Source organism: Phaseolus vulgaris, chromosome 6 (assembly GCF_000499845.2).
Source record: "Phaseolus vulgaris cultivar G19833 chromosome 6, P. vulgaris v2.0, whole genome shotgun sequence".
Lineage (NCBI taxonomy): Eukaryota > Viridiplantae > Streptophyta > Magnoliopsida > Fabales > Fabaceae > Phaseolus > Phaseolus vulgaris.
The window spans coordinates 30469552-30488518 of record NC_023754.2 but is presented as its reverse complement, the minus strand read 5'-3'; the positions used below and the strand labels follow the sequence as shown (position 1 = coordinate 30488518).

The 18967-nt window shown below is 34.3% G+C and overlaps 3 protein-coding genes and 1 long non-coding RNA gene across 4 annotated transcripts; 3 read left to right on the top strand and 1 right to left on the bottom strand.

Annotated features, from left to right (window-relative positions):
* The first annotated feature begins 1006 nt into the window (after positions 1 to 1006).
* LOC137832841 (BAHD acyltransferase BIA1-like) lies at positions 1007 to 4651 on the top strand. The gene has a single exon (XM_068641196.1). It carries the CDS (start codon positions 1043 to 1045, stop codon positions 2378 to 2380), a length of 1338 nt encoding a protein of 445 aa, XP_068497297.1. The 5' UTR covers positions 1007 to 1042; the 3' UTR covers positions 2381 to 4651.
* LOC137833590 (BAHD acyltransferase BIA1-like) lies at positions 4143 to 5531 on the top strand. The gene is made up of 2 exons (XM_068641930.1): positions 4143 to 4379; positions 5187 to 5531. Exons 1-2 carry the CDS (start codon positions 4143 to 4145, stop codon positions 5529 to 5531), a joined length of 582 nt encoding a protein of 193 aa, XP_068498031.1.
* A 3757-nt stretch (positions 5532 to 9288) lies between these two features.
* On the top strand, positions 9289 to 10223 carry LOC137832838 (uncharacterized). Its single transcript, XR_011084613.1, has 2 exons — positions 9289 to 9803; positions 9914 to 10223. It is a non-coding gene; the product is annotated as an uncharacterized lncRNA (long non-coding RNA).
* A 4624-nt stretch (positions 10224 to 14847) lies between these two features.
* On the bottom strand, positions 14848 to 17107 carry LOC137832837 (bidirectional sugar transporter N3-like). The gene is made up of 6 exons (XM_068641194.1): positions 16915 to 17107; positions 16480 to 16516; positions 16186 to 16399; positions 15930 to 16091; positions 15289 to 15408; positions 14848 to 15216 (listed from the first exon to the last, which is right to left on the bottom strand). Exons 1-6 carry the CDS (start codon positions 16964 to 16966, stop codon positions 14980 to 14982), a joined length of 822 nt encoding a protein of 273 aa, XP_068497295.1. The 5' UTR covers positions 16967 to 17107; the 3' UTR covers positions 14848 to 14979.
* Positions 17108 to 18967: the final 1860 nt, after the last annotated feature.

The following is an 18967-nucleotide window of genomic DNA, read 5'->3' as shown; positions in this document are numbered from 1 at the left end:
AATTCCATCCCAAATCTATACACTTTTTTTCACCCACACCAACTCTATACATACTTATCTTCAATCCTTACCAAACATCACTAATTATATATATAAAATAAATCACTGTTTTTCGTTTTTTTTTCTTTCTCGAAAACAAATATATAGCTCTATTTTTTACGGACAAAAAAATTATTCTACTAGTAACGATGGCAGATAAAGAATCTGCACCAATTGAGTTTTTGTTTCTAATAAAATGGCTTATTCAATCCACTTTAATAAAACCCCAACTTCGATAAGTAATGCTGGGACAACAAACTCATCTAAGACATTTTTATTGTTATGGTATGACAATGAAATATAATAAATACCTCATCTGAGATATGGAAGGTATATAAGGTCATGGGTCTAGTGTGATGGTTAATCATATATGGATTGTTTTTTGAAGTATAACGTTATGAGGGAATACAAGTAAAAGGATCTCAATCAATTAACCTTAATCGTTCAATTAAAAGAGAATAATGACTAAAGGCGGAGGGGTTACAATCCAATGTATATATACCAGATTAAGCTCCATAGAAATGACACAATTGGGAAGTAGTTCCAACTCATATTTTATTCTATATTTATTCCCTTACTGACTTTAACCGACTTCAACTATCCCTCTTCAATAAAATACTTTGAAGTGGTGCATGTGTGTTAATGTGATCAGTCTCCTTTTACTCTTTGTTTGCGGCTCATGGAGTGACTTATTCCAGTTGAGGAGAAGAGTAAACCAAGACGAATGTTACGGAGAGTGAATTCAGCCCAGTGGTGATGTAATATGTTAGGACTAGTTTTGAAGTCTGTAGATACCAAACAATGATACATGATAGTGTTAAATGGTAAATATGAAAAAGAGAGGAAAAGATTTGAAAGGTTATTTACATAAAACCTGGTTTCAGACTTTCAAACAACAAATTGACTTTTTAATCCTTTCTTTAAATATGATTATTGGATAAGAGAATTACAAAAATAGGCATGGAAACAGAGAGTTTGTGGTATATAAGGGCCTGAGCTAAGCATGAGAAATGGAATGAAAGAAGACGAAATGAGCGAAGAGATAAAGTTAGAGGTGGAACACAGAATATACATAAAACCCTCTATAGCCACACCACCACACCTTCAAACCTTTAAACTCTCTTTACTTGACCAACTTTCCCCAAACATCCATGGCAACATCACTCTCTTCTACCCTCACACCACCCACACACTTCCACACTTCTCCACCAAATCCCAACTCCTTCAAACCTCCCTCTCCCACACCTTGACCCGCTTCTACCCTCTCGCCGGAAACCTCCATGATGCCACCACCCTCCACTGCAACGACGGTGGCGCCCTCTTCATCCACTCCCACACTCACGCCTCTCTCTCCGACATCCTCGAAGCCCCAAACTTCGACACCCTTCAGTGTCTCCTCCCCTCCACAGATAACCAAACTTCAACAAACGCTCCCATGCTCCTCGTACGCTTCACCTCCTTTCGCTGCGGCGGCACAGCCGTAACCGTTTCTCTCTCCCACAAAATCGCCGACATAGCAGCCGTCATCGCACTCCTCAAAACCTGGACTGCTGCGTGCGCCGGACAAACCCCTCCGAGGGATCCCGAACTCGCCGCCGGCGCCGTGCTCTTTCCTCCGAGAGAGCTTCCCGTCATGACCGCGTCCGTAAGCACCGTCTCGTCGGAGAATTTCACGTCGAGGAGGTTCGTTATCGAGGCGTCCAAGGTCAAAGCGCTAAAGAAGAGAATCGGAGAAGGTTGCGTGTTTGAACCTTCGAGGGTGGAGGCGGTGCTGGCGCTCATATGGAAATGCGCTCTCTCGGCTTCTGGCTCGGAAACGACGTCGTTCGAGCGTTCGGTTTTGTTCCAAGCGGTGAACCTCCGTCCCCGGATGGAGCCAGCGGTGGCGGACGGTGCCGTGGGGAACTTTGTGTGGCCGTTCGCGGTTACGGTGGAGGAGGAGGCGCACTTGGAACTGCACGTGATGGTGAAGAGGATGAGGGAGAGTATGAAGGAGTTTGTGGAAAGCAAGGCAAAGAGGTTCTCAGAGGATGGTGCGTTTGAAGCGGTTATGGAGAGTCTGAAGGAGAGAGATGAAGTTTTGAAGCAGAAGAGTGTTGTTTATAAGTGTTCCAGTTGGTGCAAGTTTCCATTGCTAGAGGTTGATTTTGGTTGGGGAGAAGCTGTGTGGGGATGCAGTGTGAATAAGATTTGCAGTAACACCATTGCTTTGATGGATACTAGGAACGGTGGAGTTGAAGCTTTCGTCACCCTCGATCACCAACACATGCTTCTCTTTCAACACCATCATCATCTTTTACAGTATGCTTTGCTTAATCCCCTAGTTAATCACCATATCTAATGTTATCTTGTTGTAGATCCGCATCAACTAAAAAAATAAAATATATTAGTTTTTTTTATCAAAAATAAAGAATTAAACACTCGCTAGGATAGGCTCGAAATGGCTCTGAAGCCTAACTCAACCCCATAAAACCGGTTTGATAAGGTTGAGGTTTGCACCCACTTATATACAATGAAAGGCTCTAATCTCTAGTCGATGTGGGATCTCCAACAAGAACCAAAACCAATCTAACAATCCAGACGTTAGAAACACACTTCAAACATACCAAGGAACATCAGAGCAATAAACCTTAACCACCTAGACCAACAACCAACCCACTATTCGTCAAAAACCCGACATCCAACAAAATAAAGATACCTGACAACCTAAACAAAAACAGATAACTTATATCGAATTCAAACAAGATAAAGGGGCGAGACACCAATCAGACATAGTATTTCATGGTATATAGTGGAACAAAAATCACCTTATAAATCGGTTTTATGAGATTTAGTTAGGTTTAAAATCCACTTCTTATATTTCGAATTTATCCTAACTAAATTTTGTTTAACTTATCATAACATTCATAATATATTATCTGAAGCATGAGCTCACTCTTAATATATCTATTTCTCAATTCACAATCACAATCCTACATTACATATAATAACTTTGGTGATTAATTAATTCACACAAGAAAACACCATCCACCTTATACACTGCATGCATGGCTACCATTGGTAGGGAAACAAAAATTTCCTCACCAACTCTATACATCATCATCGATTATTACCAAACATCACTAATTAACATATATGAAATAAATCACTGTGTTTCGTATTTTTTTTTTCTTTGAAATTCTTTTTATCAAGCATTAGTTATTAGCATTTCAGGTGTAACATAATTGCTAAATTTTAGTTTTGAACATTAAGTGGGATGTAGTTGAAAGGATACAGTGCAATTATAATTATTGTTGATTACAAAATTAACAATTTAAAATTCAATTATGGAGGAGATTTCAGTTTGATTACTGAGTTTGTAATTAAAAATTCAAATCGAACGAATAAAAATTAATCGGTTCATACTTTATTTCCTTTTAAATCAAATCTAAACTAACCTGTAAATACTCCTCATATCCATTTTTTTTTCTTTGTATCACATTATATTATGTATAATATTTATATATATTTTAAATTTTATAGTGTTTCATAATACATTAATGTCCAAAAATGATTTTCTATTAGTTTTGTGGGAGTTATTACGAAGTGGACTTTAAGCAATGAATTATTTTCATTACGGATGATCTCATGATGACTCGCTGATAAGACCAATAAATTCTCGATAGAATATACTTTAAATGACTTTAATATTACGAAGTGGATTTCAAGTCTAATTAAACTCTATAAAACCGGCTCATGAATAAAGTTTACACCCAGTTATATACAATTCATCTAATTGATGTTGGATAATCCAACAGGATTTTGGTAGTTGCAGTTAGTAGATTAATGTTGTGCGATTCTGCAGGCAAAAGATTGGAAGTTTCCTTGAGGCAGCCCTTAATATTTAAAATTCTTAAATAATAATTTGCTGACATTGCAAATGCTGCTTCTCCTTATTTTCCTGGAAAAATGGTTGCAGAAAGTGGTTAGTAAATTCTGTTTAAACAATTAATTTTTTTTGGAAGTACTTGATTAAACTTGAATATGAGAGAATCTTCTACAGCTGTTGCCTTAAGTTAAACATAGAGTATAGCATAATTAGATTAGATAATTTGAGTTGGGAAATGGGTTGTGCAAGTAGTAATGATTCAGTTGGGGGAGAAGAAAAATACAAGGCTCGTAGATTTGGTTCAACAGTGGAGAATGGTGATAGTTTTGGTGGGGTGGTGAATAGTAGAATTAAGAGTGCGAGTAACTCAGAGAAGTCGAAAGCACAGGAAAACGTTCATAGTTTTGTTGGGGTGGTGGATAATGCAATTAGGAGTGCCGGTAACTCAGAAAAGTCCAAACCACCGCCCAACGTTCACAGTTATAGTGCGACGGTGGATAATGCAATAAGGAGTGCGGCTAACTCAGAAAAGTCCAAACCATCTTGAACGCCGCTTCTGCCGCAGGTGCCGCCGTCGCCGTCGCCGTTGCCGCTCCCGCCGCTGAGGAAAAGAAGGAAGGAAGTGATGACGACATGGGATTCGGTTTGTTTGATTAGGTCTTTTTAAATAGTTGTAGCCCCTTTTTGAGTATTTGAATTTCAAACATGTTTTCTTCTATAGAATTTTTATTGTGAGGTTCTTAACCGTGGTTTTTTATGGGTTTTTAACATATTTGCAATTAAAAAAATTGAAATTAATTAGGGACCTTAATTCATTAAAAAATTTAAATTTTAGGAAGTCGTGCAAGCCTTTCTCAAGTTGGGGTGTAGAGACCCTCAAAGATACATTGAAAACGCAATTTTTATAATTACATTACAATTTACAATATTACTATTTTAATATTTTTTCTTGCGAATTTATTTTATATTATATATATTTATATATAAATCTCACCTCACAAGTGAGTTTTATGAGGTTGAGTTAATCTTAAAGTCTATTTTTTAATATGGTATTAGAGTTAATTTTGAGTTTATATATCTTAAGAAGTGTTTATCATTATCAGACTACTCATAATATGTTGTCACACGTACAAATTGTTACTTTCAGCGTAGAAGGGTGTGTTGGAGATCTCACATCGACTAAAAATTAAAAAATTTCATAATATATAAATGTTACAAATCTCATTTTATAAGTCGATTTTATGACTTTTAGTTAAGTTTAAAATTCACTTCTTAATAGTGTATTGAAACCAATACAAAGAGGTTGTTAGAGGATGGTGCATTTGGAGCGGTTATAGAGAGTTTGATGGAGAGAGATGAAGTTTTGAAGCAGAAGAGTGTTGTTTACAAGTGTTCCAGTTGGTGCAAGTTTCCATTGCTTGAGGTTGATTTTAGTTGGGGAGAAGCTGTGTGGGGATGCAGTGTGAATAAGATTTGCAGTAACACCATTGCTTTGATGGATACTAGGGACGGTGGAGTTGAAGCTTTCGTCACCCTCCATCACCAACACATGCTTCTCTTTCAACACCATCATCATCTGTTAGAGCATGCTTTGTTTAATCCCCCTCTTAATCAACATATCTAATGTTTTAGAATTGTCCAATTAAATGTTTGATTTTGAATTATATGTAAGTCATTCTTAGTTGTTTTCTCTTATATTGATTTTATATTGATTGGTGTCTTGGTTGGGATGAAGATGATTAAATAATGTGTAAAGTTGGTTAGTTTTGTAGCAGGTCTTTGAGTGTTTGCAGGTATTTTGTGAAACCCATATCTATTGTTATCTATCTCTCATTTCAAAATCACAACCTTACATTACATATAATAATTTGGTTCATTAATTAATTCATACAAGAAAACACCATCCACCTAATACACTGCATGCATGGCTACCATTGTGTGATTGTTGGTGATAAGCAACCACTAAAATATAAAATTTCCCATTACTGTAAGTTTCACTGCATATTATTAAAATGATTTAGGTAGGAAACAAAAAATTCTCACCAACTCTATACATCATCTTTAATTCTTACCAAACATCAATAATTAACATATTTGAAATAAATCACTGTGTTTCCAAATTTTTTTTCTTTCTTTGAAATTTTTTTTGTCAAGCATTAGTCATTAGCATTTCAGGTGTAACGTGCAATAATAGTGATTGTTGATGACAAAATTAACAATTTAAAATTCAATTACGGTGGAGATTAGTTTGATTACTGAGTTTGTAATTAAAAATTCAAATCGAAGGAATAAAAAATTATTTTGTTCATATTTTATTTCCTTTTAAATCAAATCTAAACTAACCTGTAAATACTCTTAATGTTCAATTTTTTTATCATATTATATTTATGTATTTTTCCTTTTATATCTCTATAAGTGTTTCATAATAAATTATTGGCACTTCAAATTCAATATATTATTAAAAAATAAATCACAACAAAGGAATTTTACCTTGAGAACCTGCTGTTTGTATTTTTTATATAATATAAATGGTTGGTATACCGCCCGGGTAGTCAGAATAGATGACGTGGCAGCAAGCTATAATGTAGGTGTGTTGAACGGGACACCTGGCTGGCAGAAGGGAAGGAAGACGGGGGATCGTGTGGTCGCCAGTCGTTAAGTTGGCGTGCTCTGATCTCTAGCATACCTAAACCGGCGGTTACCAAGTTTGTGTCGTAGTCGCCGGGTGTGAACCCAGGCGACAAGGTGACCGGAGATCGCCGAGAGAAGGACATCGCCAAAGGATCAGGAAAGCTTGTTCCAGGCTTTCGAAGCAAAGGATGAAGTCGTCAGATGGTCATTCCCTAGCTGGCCAGAGGTTGAGGTCGTAGAACAGTCTACCCGAGCATGCGTAGTGAAGTGCGTAAAGTAGAATATAATGGCGGCCGGCGAGACCACAGGGAAGGTGTGTATGAAAACACCCGTACTCGCCACGCAGAAGAGATCGCGCTCCAAGGCAGCTATACACTGAGTTGCTTCCCGCATAAGTAACTTAGTCAAACAGCCTGAAGAGTAAGAGGTGACGCTCAAGTCAAGGATGCTCCAGATGGTGACACGTGTACAGCTGGATGCGAGCCACGTGTCCAGATGAATAACCGCCAGGAGAGAGAAAGCGCACAAGGTATATAAGGGATCCTAACGAACTTCTGAGGTACGCATGTGTTTTAGATATTTATTTTACGCTTGCGAGAACTTGAGTACGCTGAGAGAGAACATTGCACGGTTCCTGAAGTTCTTAGTTTTCTCTTAGTATTTTGGTGGTCCAGTCGCTGACTTGGGCGTCGGAGCGCGATCGGCCGCAGCGGCGCCGTTCTGTCTTTTACAGGTTCTTGAGGTGAATCAAGGAGAAGGATAGGAGCTAGCACGGCGCAAAGCCGATCCAGATTTGACGAGGCAAGGCTCTTACGTTTTGGTCAACAGGCAGGATCAGTTGGAAATTCTACATTAATTGTTATTAAAACATTTCATTGTATATATAAGTGGTGCAAATCTCACCTTATAAGTTGATTTTATGATGTTGAGTTAAGTTTAAAGTCTACTTCATAATATGGTATCAAAGTCACTCCTATCAAACTGGAACTATTCATAATATGAGTTATCATTCTCAGTGTGAGGGGTGTGTGTTAGAGATATCACAATGACTAGATATTAGAACATTTCATTGTATATAAGTGGGTAATGCATAATTTAACTTTGAATCTTCAACCTACAATTCGTATTATCTGCATTAAAGTTTATGAATTTTGAAGCAATTTCAGTAAGAACTAAGAGTATATATATATATATATATGTTGAGAAGTTGTTTGTAGCAGCGATTCTGCACGCGAAAAACTTGGAAGTTTCCTTGAAGCAGCCCTTAATATTTAAAATTCTTAAATAAAAATTCGTTGACATTGCAGATGCTGCTTCTCCTTAGTTTCCTGGAAAAATGGTTGCAGCAAGTGGTTAGTAAAGACATGCTCCTTATCCACCCTCACGTTTTAATACACTTTACCATTATTAAATTCTCTTTAAATAAACTCTTGTTAAACCTTTTTGGAAAGTACTTTCATTAAAAGTAAGTTTACGTAGAAAACGCGGTGATCTTGAATAAGAAGAAGAACAAATATTAATAAAATAATAAATAAAAATGTTTGATAATTAATGAGAGAGTGAGGATGTAAAAAAACGTGTTTACTCGGTGTGGAATAAGATTAGAGTGCAAGACCTTCTCTTCTCTTGAATTTGCCTGGTGGCTACTGAACTCAAGTCAAGTCGCCAGTCTCTTTCTCTCTATATATATTCTGTGTGTTTGGGCCTTAAGTTAAACACACAGGCGCATTACATTACATTAGTTCACTTGGCAAATGGGTTGTGCAATTGGAAGAATCGTCTCAGGAGATTACGGGTGAGTCAAATTTGGAAATACGGGACAGCGTTCATAGTTTTAGTTTGGTGGTTGATGATGCAATTAGGAGTGAGAATAACTCAAATTCCGAACAATCGGACAACGTTTGTAGTTTTAGTTTGGTGGTGGATAATGCAATTAGGAGTGCGAATAACTCCAATTCCTAAGGGTTCAACGATACATAATTTAATTTTCAATCTTAAACCTACAATTCTTATTATCTGCATTAAAGTTTATGATTTTCAACCAAAATTACAGTAAGTACTAAGAGTATATATATGTTGACAAGTTGTTTGTAGCTGCGATTCCGCACGCGAAACACTTGGAACCTTCCTGGAATTGTTGCAGCAAGTGGTTAGTAAACACATGCTCCTTATATCCATCTAGAAACCCCCTTTTTTTTTACCATCACTTTTGAATACACTTTACCATTATTAAATTCTGTTTAAATAAACTTTTTGGAAAGAACAACAACAAATGTTAATAAAATAATGAATTAAAGTATTGATAATTTTTAACATATATTTTTCACAGAAGAAAAAGATTAAAAAGGAAAATTAATTAATTAATGTGGAAGTGAGATTATTCAAGATGTGCCATCAAGGCTAAAAAAGAGATCTGATATATTAACTTCCTCGACACTTAAAACATATACTTCACTTTTTCATAAATTAACATTTATTCATTTTCATTTCATTTTTTAATTTAAAAATATTATTATAAATAATGTCAAATGTATATTATTTACTAAACCCTAAACACACAATATATATATATATATATATATATATATATATATATATATATATATATATATAGTTAGGAGAAAACTTTTGTAAAAGAAACGTGTTTATGCCGTGTGGAATATGATTAGAGTGCAACGAAGACCTTCTCTTCTCTTGCATTTGCCTGGTAGCTGCTGAACTCAAGTCAACTCGGCTCTCTCTCTCTCTATATATTTTGTGTGTTTGGGCCTTAGGTTAAACACGGGCGCATTACATTTGATTATTTGAGTTGGGAAATGGGTTGTGCAATTGGAAGAATCGCCTCAGAGGTTAAGAGTAGTAATGATTCAATTTGGGGAAAAGGAGTATACCGCGGCCGTAGATTTTGTTGGACAGTGAATAATGCAATGAGGAGTGCGAAAATCTCAAATTCCAAACCAGCGGACGAAGTTCCTGGTCTTAGTTTGGCGGTGGATAATACAATTATGATAGCGAGAAACTCAAATTCCAAACCGGCGGAGAACGTTCCTGGTTTTAGTTTGGTGGTGGATAACGCAATTAGGAGTGGGAGTAACTTAGAAGACTACATCGTTGGTAGTTTTGATATGGCGGTGAATAATGCAATTAGGAGTGGGAGTAACTTAGAAGACTACACCGTTGGTAGTTTTGATTGGGCGGTGGCGGTGAATAATGCAATTAGGAGTGGGAGTAACTCAGAAGACTACAAACCACCGGATTTGATCAGGTACCTGTTTTGTAGCATCAATTTGTTGGATCTTAAGAACTTTGTTATAATTCTTTTTTATAAAGATTCAGATAGTTAAAGTATTTTATTTTATTTTATTTGTTAAAAAGAATTGATTGAGCGGTGAATAATGCAATCATGAATACGGATGCCAAGCTCAAACTGATGAACTCAGCTGCCCCAACCAATCTGTTACTAAACGTCACCACCACGCCCTACACCGCAGCTACCCCTAGCAACACACCACTGGTCACAGCGTCGCACGAATGCCGGAGAAACGACAAAACACAAGAAAAAACCTCCACCACCGGTTAAGTGATTCGGTTTGTTTGATTTGGTCTTTTTAAATAGTTGTAGCCACTTTTTGACTATTTGAATTTCAAACACGTTTTGTTCTATAGAATTTTTATTCATTCTTAACCGTGATTTTTGTGGATTTTTAACATATTTACAATTAAAAAAAATTAAAATTAATTAAGTTAAACTCATAATATTATTATTTTAAATTTTTTCATACCATTTAATTATAAATTTACTTTTTATTGCCTTCTGTTTTGTTCAGAGTTTGGAGGGTGATAGAGAATAAGCTTGTTTTTTTTATCAGTAAAGAATAAATAAAATAAAATGAGACACTTCAAGGTGTCCCAACCCTTATACAAAACACTCCAAAATAAGTTTCCTAACACCCTACCAACATAAGATATACTACAAATCAACAAAAAAAAAACCAGTCCGAGATATAGAAGTCTCACAAATACAGTTATAACAACCCACCAAGAGCTCACACTCCCAAAAAAGGGCATGCACTGCACAACTAAACAGGATACAACTAAAGAGAATAAGGTTGTTATTAGGGTAAATCTGGAAAGACGTCCTTATTCATAAGGATCCTTTGGCAAACTTTGGAAAGACGTCCTTATTCAGGTTAAGTCAGACTTCAGATTCGGTTAATGACGTTTGAGATGCAATTTGGGTTGGAGTTGTGAGTGGTATTTGAAATCATAAGAACTGAGTGTCCTTCGATATGAATGATAGATGTGCTCAAAGTATTCGCCTTGGTATAGGTAAAGGTTTGGTCATGGATTTATGAAAAGTTTCATTATGCTTCCTTCAGGTACTTTAATTGGGTTTTGAACCCAATGAATTGTATGAGGATAGTTTAATGTTTTCTTGTGGTTAGTTTGGTTATTCCTTAGATAATCAGGTAGGTCTTTCGTGGTAGGAGTATGATAATGTGTTTTGCTTTTTATATATAAGGTTGAACCACCCGTGGTTCCATTTATTTATTACCCATAAAAAAAATCAACACTCTTTTAAAATTTGATTCATTAATTAATTCATAAAAAAAATATCATCAACCTTGTTGCTGCGTGGCTAATTGTTGGTGATAGAGGTCATGACCGTAAGCAACCACTCAAATATAAGATTTCAAATTACTGTAAGTTTCACTTTATTATTCAAATGATTTAACTATATGACAATAAAATTATCAAATAAACTAAAATAATTAATTACAATAGTAATTAAATTAAAAATATTTTAGAGAAAAAATAATAATTTTTAAATTAATTTATATTATTGTTAAATAATTTTTAAATTGATATCTAATTAGCAACAAAAATTTTAACTACTAATGATCAAGTTAAATAAAGTCAATTTAATTAATTTATTTTAAAATTTAAACAACCATTATCTTTAAATATCAGAGTTTTATCTTATTTATACCTTTTTACTGAATCCTATTTTATTAAAGAGCTAATGTACGTCCAATAATCATTTAATCATCTTTTGTGTCTCTTAATCAAGATTATCTCACAAGCCCTGAAGTTTGACGTGGATGTTAGATTTGCCAAGAGGCCGTTGGCTATAGAGTCATTTGGCCACTCAGCCCTTGGTAGAACACTATACATTTTTATTAGTGAAATGTTAACAACTTAAACCAGTTTAGAATCCATTTTTTCTAAACGATATACATTTTTTTCATATTATCAATCTCGTTCTTTTATATTGAAGAAAGTTGTCATATATCATTATTATATCATTTTTTTTTTCACCCACACCAACTCTATACATACTAATTATATATATATAAAATAAATCACTGTTTTTCGTATTTTTTTCTTTCTCCAAGAAAAACCCATTACGTAACTGTTTTTGACAGACAAAAAATTTATTCTAATAGTAACGATGACAGATCAAGAATCCGCACCAATTGAGTTTTTTTTTCTAAAAAAATAGCTTATCCAACCCACTTTAATCAAACCCCAACTTCGTAACAAAAGAATGCAGATTTAGTTTACTTAAATTGATATGTTAAATAAATAAAAAATGACTTATATATATATATAATAAAAGTAGTTAAAAACAATGTAAAATTTGTAATCATTTACAAAATTTGTATCGAAGAAAATAGTATTTAATGAAGCGATTTACGCATTAAAACATATTTAAAAAATCAACCTAATCCAACTTGTCCCTTAACTCGTTGAATTGGTTTTGTGTGCGAATATATACAGTGAAAATGACAAAATGACATGAATTTCAAACTATTAATTCACAAAAAATTATGCCTAACAGACTAATATTGCATTAAACAATACACGTATGAAGTTGAATTGTGTTCCTTATAAATAATATCATGAATTAAGAAAATAAAAATTGTAATTTAGTGAAATTTAAACGGATCATTGTTCAAATATAGGCCCATTTGCCTATATTGTTTTAAGTTGATTAAAAATAAAAATTGAAGAATTTAGAAACCTTTAAAAAATATATAATAACATGTTCCAAAAATATATATAACAAAGTCATGGTAATTGCTTTCTCGACCCAAGGAATTTGAATTTGTACCTTATTATTAACACGAAATTACCAAAATTTCCTCCGTGATTTTTAAGTAGGAGGGACAGATGCATGTCAAAATGTATTTGTATTTTTTTTACTCTGGATTCTTTTTTCTAAAATAAGATTTTGGTTTTCCATTTCTCTTCTAGAATTTCATTTCCAGAACACAAAAAAATTATTATAAATTTCTTTCTTCAAAATGTATTTTTTAATTCTGAAAAATATTTTTTAATATCTAAAAGATTATACTCCTAAGTATCTCTTCCGAAAATAAATGAGCGTGCCTTGATTTTTATTCAAGCTGGAACTTGGGGGTTCATCCACCAATTTGTCCTATTGAAACCCATATTGGACAAAGGTGGACAATATTGTTTGGGCTTCTACTTTCGTCAGATTGAACCTTTAGGACTGTTTCTTGGTGCACCTCCATTCTTATTCTTATGTCACCTCCATACAAATTGTGAAAAATATTCTTTTATTCTTTTTGTGTCATCTCTGTAGATTTATAAAATCCATAAGCAATTTTTTAAAAATTATATATATATATATATATATATATATATTCCGGATTACATATAATCTGGAAGCTAATCTCAGATTCAAAAATAACCTACAGATTATGTAATCCAAAATATATTTAAAAAAATGGTATTCTGGATTATATAATCGAAAAGTCTGAATTTGAGAGTAGCTTCTAAATTATGTTAAAAAAAAGAAAGAGTTTGTAACAACATGACAATGATTGTATAGTTAATGGATAGAAGGTCAACTTTAATAAGTGCACTCTCTATTGGTATATTCAAGGATAAAAAATAACTATTGCTATATTCAAAGTATATTTAAAGTGATAAAAAATAAGTGCACTCTCCATTAATAATCAAGTATTAAGAGATGTTCTTTTACCATTGTCTTATATGATATATATTGAAAAAATCAATCATGACTTCTTTAAATATAATTATGATCCTATCCTAATTGAGTTATTAAAATTAATTAATCGAGTTCTATTGACTTGTGTTAAAATAGTATCCGGACATATAGATAAAAATCATCTTTTACTGTACCATCTGGCTGGACTCATCACCTAGGGTATAACTATTATTTTAATTTTGTTCTGAGAAAGAAATGGTAGCGTTATTTTAGCGTTTAAGATCATAAAGGTGTGACAAAGTGTGAACCTCGTATTTGATACTAAAAGTTATGAACTGATACGATACTCTAATAAAAAAAAAGAAGAAAAAGCGTCATTATTGGCGGAAACACCTTTCTCTTTTTCATGCACAATCAACCTTTTGGGTGGTAACTGCCACCTTAAAAGCTGCTAAAGTAGCTACCATAATAAATACACGACAAAATGTTTCCTTTGTTTCTGTTTCCGCCATCCTTTTATAAAGCCATCTGGGTGCTCATCTATTCTCTGAAGTTCGATTTGCATTCATAATACTAACCACACCGGTGTTATGATTGAATGAGACTGGCATGGATGGATAATAGAGAGTAAAAAAAACAGTTTTTAAGTTTTTAAGATAAGCGGTGTCAAGGAGAACATAATCAGATTTGTTGTAGAATTGTGGAAACATAGGAATAAGAAGACTTTTAGAAGTAAGAGAATAAATCATGTTGAAATCTTTACCCTGACACAGTTGAAGGCTTGGTCATGAGTAATGTCTAAAGTGTGACTATGTTTTTCGTATTTAGATTGTTGTCTTGAGTCAACTCTTCTCATGATGTGCGTCAATTTTTCTAAGAAATCTATATCATGAGTAATAGGTGTCTCTATTAAGGTTTTTTGGTTTTGTAATAAGATTAGAAGGAAAGAACTTTAGGTAGATCTTTTGTATAAGAGTTGAAATATCTCTTATTTATTCATTTGTTTCCTATTTATTCATTTGTTTTTTTATCAGAAAAGAAAAACTAACCACCCTAATATTCTCTAACTTTTTTCTTGTGCTGTAACCACAACGTTGCATGTTCAAACTATATTTGTTTATTCTGTATAAAGTTTAATAAAGAAAAGTTATCTTAAAAATCTGCGTGGATCATATTAAATTAAGTCATCGATATTGGTATAAAACTTTAGATGATTTTCTCACTTAAATTATGTGAGATTTTGTTAAAGTATCTATGATTGCCATTGTTTATTGTTCTTTAACTCATGAAAAGAATGAAAATACTGAGATAAAGAAGGTAAATGAATGAATTAGTAAAGCTAAAGCATATTCTGTTTGATTAATAAGGTTTGAACAAGCATAACATAAAGATGATAGAATGATTGAGAGAAACGTAGGCAGCAACAAAAGAAGAAAGTAGTGGGTAGTGTTATTTATACGTATCACAGTGGGCAATCGATGGCTTCCACGGTTTTCTCTTGTGCATGGTCCTCTGCAACTTCATCATTCACCTCATCATTCTCTGCTATCGGGAACACTTCTGCAGGTCCCAATGGATTCACTACAACGATGGTTCTCATTCCACCCTCTGTTGCTAGCTCCCTCGCACCACAATTCCTGTAAATCGCATATAGCACCATCTGAAGTAGCCCCAGTGCTACACCCCCCACATTTGGCAGCTGCAACGCTAATCAAATTAATATCTTATTAACTTATTATTACTTAGTTTATGTGGCGCTATAGATACTTACGGCAACGCAATTGTCCTTGTTAAAGAGACCATAAGCAAGCCACATTATGGCATTCAGTGTGAGGGAAAATGACAAACTGAAGGGCATAAACTGTACACTCTTCGTTCTAACAACTTGTGCCTGCATACTCATAACTGGTTAGAGGATTGCAAACTCATCACTAACTTCATCTCTTCAAGCCAAAAAAACATTTTTTATGTTTTAAGAGGAGAGACGTGAATGAAAGTGTTAACCAGATTTGGAGTAGTGTGTAAATAGAAGTTATAGGTGAACTTTGGAAACATAGGAATAAAAGGATCTTTAAAAGCAACAGAGTAGACCATATAGATATTTTTACAGTGACACAGCTGAAGGCGTAGTCATGGAAAGTGAATAAAGTTGGGGTTAAGTTTTTCATATTGTGATTGGTGTCTTGAGTCACTTGTTTGTATGAGATTTGTCAAAAATTATTAGGTGATTTTGTTGAGTAGAGGGGTTAGAATGGATTTTGTAAAGGTTTACATGAATATATGAATGTGTCACAGGTGAGGTTTGTATGTTAGAGTAAGGAGGTTAGACATGATTTTGTATAAAGGTTAAAATATTACTGAAATAACTCTTATTTTGCTGATAAAAAAAATTGAAATGAAAATTTCACTTACCATAATGCTTAGAGGTGCTGCAAAGACACTGAGTGAAACGATGTCACAAATCCATCCGATGACTTTGACTTGTAGGGAAGCATTCAGAGCGAAATGCGTGACCAAAAGGATCAAGGCCAAAGACCCCAAGTTCATTGCCGCAACTAGCTTAATGGTTAAGTTCTGTGATTAAGATTCACATATCACTATAAATAAATATGAAATGGTAATATGATACTTAATTATTTTGGGTTGAGGCACACATGTATATATATACCTTAGCATCCTTATGCGCATACTTGATGAAGATGACAATGTAGACGATCTCTATCACACATCCAAGGGAGTTGATCGTAATAAGGAAAACAGAATGTTTAATGTTGAAGGATGCGTAATATAACCAAAGCGAAGAACTGAATAACGCCACCAAGTAAGGCAGAGATTGGAAACCTTCCGTGCATTTCTTTTTGTATATTCGGTAAAACGTATGCCTGCAATTCAGGTAAGGGAAATTCAAATCAGATTCAGCTAAAAAAATGATGAAATTTGACATAGATAATCATGTACTTACGCCGGAGCCAGGTATACCATCAAGGAAATGATGTTTCCTGAACATATCAAAAGGTGAATATGAACATGTTAGTTCCTCTTTATCAGAGTAGATACATGATTATATTATGGATTATGGGAAAAAAAAACTTTATTCTTTTTTATAGGTGTCTCCACAAAAACAATATTTCTCAACAACCATTAGCGGGAATGAATTTGTGATCTACCAATAACTCAACTATCACTTATAGCAGTGCGAAAACAGAGAAGAAAATATTAAGAGTTATTAATCAGAAATCAATGAACATAAATGGAGAAATTGCAAAATGCACATGCAGAGGAACATTTACTTAAGAAAAGAACATAGTTTAAGGTGGTGAATATGGATGGTAGGAAGAAAAAGGGAAGAAAGAAATGAAGCAAGTGATGAAATGATATGAGCATTATGGTGTGATACCTAGTATGCCAAAAGCTGCTGCCCAAGGATTGTGACTACCCAAGATAGCCATGATATGGTAGTGAAGTTGTTGGTGTTTGGAGTTTGAGGAAAAGCACGAGGTTTTAGGGGTTGTGAGGAAACCTTAGGTGGGTTTCTTCGAAAGCAACCCCCTCAATCTGGTGCAGGCCACTGAATGAAAATGTGTTGAGCAACTCCTCCTATTTATACACAAACCAACGTGAAGGGAAAGTGGTGAGAAAATAAGGCATCCAAAATACGGGAAAATATAACATAAAGCATGTATTAATTGTTATTATTGGTGAGGGGTATGTGCCACTGCTACTACTGAGTAATCAAGTCATTCACCCTTCATGAGGGATTCATCTCTTTTAGTAGGTAGCGTAGCCAAAAACCATTTTGCCTTCGTGGCACTTCATTTCTCTAAGTGACAAATTTCACATCTGTCTAAATTTTCCAACCCCGTCAATAGCATGCTGACACCTGCCATGCAAATGGTTGTGTATGATATGCAAACTCTGTTTATATGTAAGTTTTTGGAATAGTTTACTCATCTACATGTAACGTTTATTTCTTTCTGTTGTGATTACAAAAGAAAAGGAAAAAGGGTCAGGGTGGACATAACAGATCGTCTAACTTACTAGTCACTGCAAAACTATGATTAAACAATTGTGTATGCACCGAATCATGTACTTTGAAGCTGTTACCAGTGAAAAAATTGACTATTTTCAACACTACAAAATTACGGAGTATAAAACGATGACTATGAGGTAAAACCGCATTTTTTACCCCTCATGCATATATTATACATACATCTTATAAGGAGATATAAAAGGATTGTTTTTACCATAGTTACCCTCTTTTCTTAAATATAAAAAACGGTTAAATAGTTGTCTTCTTTATTTTGGAACATAAGGTTACACACTAGTCAACTGTAGCTAGAAAACCGCCGTTTTTAACATTTTCTGCACCAGTTCAATTAATTGTATTTTCATGGAGGATAAGTTTGAGAGGCTTTAAAGATATATAATTAGGATTCCTGGCAATTTAGCATGCAGATCTTGGTCCTGGAGAAGTTGATGATAAGATATGGGGAATGTGTCTAAGGTAGTAGGGTTAGGGGTAGGGATGGATTCACGTGAGCACAGCAAAGAAATGATTTGTTGGTTTCACTGTGCATGCATTGAAACCATCCGAAAACAAATTAGCATGAGATGGTGGGTTTTTTTTTTTCTCTTCTCTTGTTATGTGACACACTTTCTTTGCCCTTGTGTTGGTGCTTTGTCTGATAGTGTGAGCTAGCTGTTATTGTGTGGAAATTGAAGGTTTTCGTGTGTGAGAGGCATCTGGTTCTTTTTCCCCTTGAAGCCTCCCATTTCTTCTAAGGTAGGAGTAAGACAAAAGAAGATACCCATCAACATATTTGTTATTATTTGTTCTTGTTCATTGGTGGAGAACTCATAAAGTCACTGTATCCTTTGCCATTTTGATTCAATCCGTTTTTCTCAATGATTGGGATTGCTTTCATTACTTGAGCTCGTCTACAATTTCCAATTCAGGATCGTATATGTCATCTTGGGTAACCACGCAATATGGTAATATGTTTATTCTTAGTCCCATCAATTATAAACGTCAATTGCACAGTAACAAATTAATATTCTCTTAACAAATATACTCTTAATGTGTTAGTGCGAATAATTTACCTTTTGACCAAATCGATAAAAAAGTTAGTCAAAATATACGTAAGTGCATCGCCATCAATTACATGGATGATGGTGAAAAGTTAGCTTCTTAAGTCATGATGAGTTACTACTTGCTTGTTTTAGAGTGATTTTTGAATCATAAGTTGAGTAGAGTTTGGTGGATTTACATTGTAGATCAAGGGTATAACATGAGGGTATAATAGCCTTCCTAATTCCTATCTTCGTCCAATTTATTCAGTCAAACCTCTCTTGACTCTTAGTTAAAGAACAAGTAAAATACGGCCTCTCAAATTAATGTATCTCATCTTGCTGCCATTGCCTACAAAAAACTGTCCATAAAAAAAGTTAAA